Source organism: Scylla paramamosain, chromosome 33 (genome assembly GCF_035594125.1).
Source record: "Scylla paramamosain isolate STU-SP2022 chromosome 33, ASM3559412v1, whole genome shotgun sequence".
NCBI classification, from domain to species: domain Eukaryota; kingdom Metazoa; phylum Arthropoda; class Malacostraca; order Decapoda; family Portunidae; genus Scylla; species Scylla paramamosain.
In genome coordinates, this window is record NC_087183.1 from 13,822,368 (window position 1) to 13,827,367 (window position 5,000).

Consider the following 5,000-nt stretch of genomic DNA (forward strand, 5'->3'; position numbering starts at 1 on the left):
CTTGTGTCCATTCTCTCTCTCTCTCTCTCTCTCTCTCTCTCTCTCTCTCTCTCTCTCTCTCTCTCTCTCTCTCTCTCTCTCTCTCTCTCTCTCATACTTGCTCAGCCTCATTATCTTGCGGTCACTCACTCACTTTCTCTCATTCGTGATGTATTGTATTATTCAATTTATTACAGTGTGTGTGTGTGTGTGTGTGTGTGTGTGTGTGTGTGTGTGTGTGTGTGTGTGTAGGTGTGGGTGGGTGGGAGTTGGTGGGTGGTCTTAGATGTGGAAATTCAAGGAAAAACATGCAAATATTCTCTCTCTCTCTCTCTCTCTCTCTCTCTCTCTCTCTCTCTCTCTCTCTCTCTCTCTCTCTCTCTCTCTCTCTCTCTCTCTCTCTCTCTCTCTCATACCATTTTGTTACGTAAAAGGTAAATTTACATGCGAATAAAAGTTAGAACGATTCTCTCTCTCTCTCTCTCTCTCTCTCTCTCTCTCTCTCTCTCTCTCTCTCTCTCTCTCTCTCTCTCTCTCTCTCTCAAACTCTACGCGCGAGCAACGAAGGTTCTTGCAGTGACCTTGAAATAGAAAACGTGCGTCCGAGAGAATTAGAGGCCAGACTAAAAGATATATAATTAGAAGCGTATTATTAAGAAAATTTAAACCTTGCTTCTTGGATCTCGTGTGCTTTTATGAGGTAGTTATTTTAGTTGAAGTTACTGTGTTTTTTTGTGGTAAGTTGTGCATTTAGTTGGTTGATTTTGGTTAATTTTCATAGTTTTCTTTTTCTTTTCCCTTTTTTTTTTACTTTTAGTCTCTTCATCATAGTATTTTCTTCATATTTCTCTCATGTCTTTTTCTTTTTCTTCTCTTCCTTTTTTTGTTCTTTTGCTTGATTTTTTTTATTTTCCACTAAATATATATATTTTTTGTATTTATCTACCTTTCTATTTCTTTCATTATTGTCTCTTACGGTTTCTCCTTCACTTTATTTTGTATTTTGTTTCTTATTCTGAACTTCCTCCCTTTTGCTAAACATTCTTTTATTTAATGTTCTACTCTTCTTCCTTTACTAATTCCCATTCCTTTCCTTTCTCCATCTCTCTCTCTCTCTCTCTCTCTCTCTCTCTCTCTCTCTCTCTCTCTCTCTCTCTCTCTCTCTCTCTCTCTCTCTCTCGTTGCTCCTTCGCTGCTTTTTTCCGTTTCCTCTTTTGCAAAACCGGAAGCCGCCTGCGGGTCACACGGGATCGAAGGTCACGCATTGTTGACCTTGAGAGAGAGAGAGAGAGAGAGAGAGAGAGAGAGAGAGAGAGAGAGAGAGAGAGAGAGAGAGAGAGAGAGAGAGAGAGAGAATTGTGTTGACTTTTATTGCTATGTAAATTTTTCCTCTTACGTAATAGAATAGCAATCAGAGAGAGAGAGAGAGAGAGAGAGAGAGAGAGAGAGAGAGAGAGAGAGAGAGAGAGAGAGAGAGAGAGAGAGAGAGAATCGTACTGACTTTTATTTCTCTATTTTCTTTTTATATGTAATACCAACCATGACCAAACGTGTAACCTTTCATAATCCACTACAATATTTCACTTACTATTTCAAATCATACTGCAGTTATTTATCATTTTTTTTTTTTTTCTTTAGAGTACAGTATATGCAGGAAGGAAGGTGTAGGATACAATAGCGTAGGAAGCGTAGGAAGGTAAGGAAAGGATGCCATGGGAAGGTACATGAATCATTAGTGGTGGGCGGGATGGGCGGGGCGAAACAGGAGGAGGAGGAGGAGCAGGAAGAGGAGGAGCATTAGGGAAAGTTGCATATCCTGCGTAAGGCAATGTGGATGGCAGTGTGCATGGAAAGATGTGGAGGAGTGGGCAGGGATGGATAGGGTGGGGAGTGTGGAGAAGGCTTGTGGGTACGTGGTGGGGATATGGAAGTGGAGGAGGTGTTGTGCGTCTCTCTCTCTCTCTCTCTCTCTCTCTCTCTCTCTCTCTCTCTCTCTCTCTCTCTCTCTCTCTCTCTCTCTCTCTCTCTCTCTCTCTCTCTCTCTCTCTCTCTCTCTCTCTCTCTCTCTCTCTCTCTCTCTCTCTCTCTCTCTCTCTCTCTCTCTCTCTCTCTCTCTCTCTGTGTCTTTGGTTTGCTCTCGGTCGTTCTTCTCTCCTTCACTAAACATAACATTCTTTATTCCTATCTTATTTTTAACTCTTTCATTACGACTTTAAACTCTTCATAAGTTCATCGTATGTTTTTTTATTGTATCTACTTTATTTCGTGCTAGAAATAATAGTAGTAGTAATATCCTTTTGTCTTCCTCTCATGCCAAGACGCATTTATTATTGAACCTTCAACAATATCTCTCACAGTATTTAGTTTTCTACACGTGTCGCTTTGAAGGCAGAAAAAGAAAGTCCCGCTGGATAGATTTACGGTCAATTGTTCTCACTCAATCAGCAGGTATTATTTTAACCTTTTATATTAACCCTTTATCTTCACCTCTGACTCTCCTTCCTTCGGCGCTTCATCTGTCTTTTTGAAGGGAAACATGAGTGTACAATGAGGTCTTTCTCTTCCTCTATACTTCCACGAGGAGACTGTAGAGGAGATATATGATGAAATAACCTGTTTATAACCCATTTTTTCGCAACACCTTATCTACGAATGGAAGAAATACGATTGTTATTATGTCTGAGAAACTCTAGACGATTTCAGTGAGAGGAAATGTAACTACAGGCTGCAAACGACTTGAATTACTTGATCGCTTGTTTTGTTGTTTGTGGTGGCTCTTGAGATTACACTTTTGAATTGTATTAAATCATTTTGTTAGGATTGGATAGAAGTGAAAGGGTTAAAGAAAGAAAATGGAGAAGAATTAGTATTAAGATGGTTCGTTTTATTCTCTCTCTCTCTCTCTCTCTCTCTCTCTCTCTCTCTCTCTCTCTCTCTCTCTCTCTCTCTCTCTCTCTAGTGTGTATCTGTTTGTTTCCTGGGTTTTAAAATTAATGTTTAAAAAGCGTTTACAGTTGTGTTTGTTGATAGTGTCCTTTAAATGCCCTCTCAGAGAGAGAGAGAGAGAGAGAGAGAGAGAGAGAGAGAGAGAGAGAGAGAGAGAGAGAGAGAGAGAAAGCTATGCACTGATGGAGGAAGAGGAGGAGGAGGAGAGAGGGGCAGAGTGATAATTTGGCAAAGGAAGAGAGGAGGGAGTATGATGGGGGTGTAGGAGGAGAGGACTTGGTGGTGGTGGAGGTGGTAGTGGTGGTGGTGATTGGGTAGAGGGTAGAGGGGGGAATGAGCGGTCAGTTGCAGAGAAGCTATGAAGAGAGAAGTGGATGGCTGGGAGAGGAGCGTGGTGAGAGGAGTGAGGAGAATACGGAAGGAAGGATGGTGTGGAGGCGAGGAGGGCAGGGAGAGGAGCGGACTCAGCGGAGTGAGAGCAGCAGTGAGTGCGATAACTTTTATTAGCGGAAGCAGCGGTGCGGCGGGCTGAGCGTCGCCAGAGGGCCGGGCTGGCGGGCTGGTGCTCCCCGCTCAGCCTCGGTCTGCCAGGCTGCAGCGCCGCCTCAACAATACATAAATAGGGCTAATTCTGTGGGTTTGGGCCCAGCACTCGAGGGAAGCAAGACCAACAAGCTGGCGGTAACAAGGAGTAAGCAGGATGCTGGGCAGCGCGGCGGGGAGGGGCGGGGAGGCTTAGGGGGAGGTGTACAGGCCGGACGGGGTGGCAACCCCGGTGGGACCCACGATGGCGGGGCCCACGCCGGGCCGTGCCACGTCCAGGCCGGTGTCGCCGATGATTTCCCCGTTGCTTTCCTCGGCCTTGCTGAGGGCAGACTGCAGGTCGCCGCCCAGGGGCAGCGTCGGGTTCTCGCCCTCGGCGTAGTTGACAAAGTAGATTTCAGGCGCCTCCTGCTCGCCCTTGGGAACCTCAATGACGTTGTGGTCCTGGTGCGGCCGCTTGTTGAGCACGTACACCACGTTCTTCTGCTGCGGCGGCGGCACCACGATGGGCTCCTGGCTGAACAGGCCGTTGGGCGTGTGGATGAACACAATGTTGTGCTCCAGGCGAGGAGGCCCCACGTTGGGGCGGGGCCCGATGATGGGGGCCACGTTGGGGGCGCGGTACACGTACAGATTGGTGGTCACCTGAGGCGTGACGCAGCCGCCGTCAACGTGACGCACCTGTCCTTCTCCGCAGCTGCCGAGCCCCGCGCCGCCTGATACCCCGGAGGTGAAACCCGAACTGCCTGAAGTGAAGCCCGAGCCTCCTGATGTGAATCCAGAGCCTCCTGAAGTAAATCCGGTTGAATAGCTTTGGCTCCCGGCGTTGAGTCCCGCTCCTGCGGCAAATATTCCTGAGCCGCCGTGTGAGAAGCCTTGGCTGCCCGGGATGGGCAGGTTGTACCCCTGCAGGGAGGCGGCGGCGGTCGCGGCGACCAGGGAGGTGAAGACCTGTAACAAAGAAGGAATGGCGTGAGACACAAGCATACGTTGTGGACTTGGTAGCGTCCTGCACTCCCCGCGGGCTGCGAGTAGGATGGCCGAGGCGGCGCAGCGCGGCATCACGGTGACTAACGGGACGGTAAGACTGAACAAAAGTGTTGCTGTCCGTGTCGTGCCTCGAACACTGGTGGTGTGGGACAGTGGTGGCCTGGTAGCCTGGCGTCTGAGGTGTCACTGCCGCGGGAAGGCGTTGAAGCCACGAGTCGCACAACACTCCCTCAATGGCCGTCGAGGGGCACGCCTGTCCAGATGAAGAAGCGTGCACTGCTCTGCGCGTCGCCTCTGATCTGATCTCTATCTCGGCTTTTGAGCCCTTGGCCAGCGAAGACCATGGGCGTAGAACCTGCCATGTTCACAGGTGTCCGCGGCGCCTGTAGTGAACACTCATCTCTGAAGGAGAACACACCGGCTGCCAGACTGTGCGTCATCCTCCTTGCCCCAAAATCGAACTCTGGTGCACGGAGTGTAGCCGAGAGCGCCTGCCACCACGCCAGGCAGCCACACTACCACCCAATGAGGTGAAGTCATCG

The 5,000-nt window shown here is 48.5% G+C and overlaps 1 protein-coding gene across 1 annotated transcript in view; it reads right to left on the reverse strand.

Moving 5' to 3' along the window:
* Positions 1 to 3,410: 3,410 nt before the first annotated feature.
* The window catches only part of LOC135089439 (uncharacterized), a 1,862-nt gene continuing 272 nt past the window's right edge, over positions 3,411 to 5,000 (reverse strand). Inside the window, exon 2 of the mRNA XM_063985021.1 lies at positions 3,411 to 4,419. Within this exon, the coding sequence (XP_063841091.1) occupies positions 3,661 to 4,419 (759 nt within the window). The 3' untranslated portion in view covers positions 3,411 to 3,660. The remainder of the gene's footprint in view (positions 4,420 to 5,000) is intronic.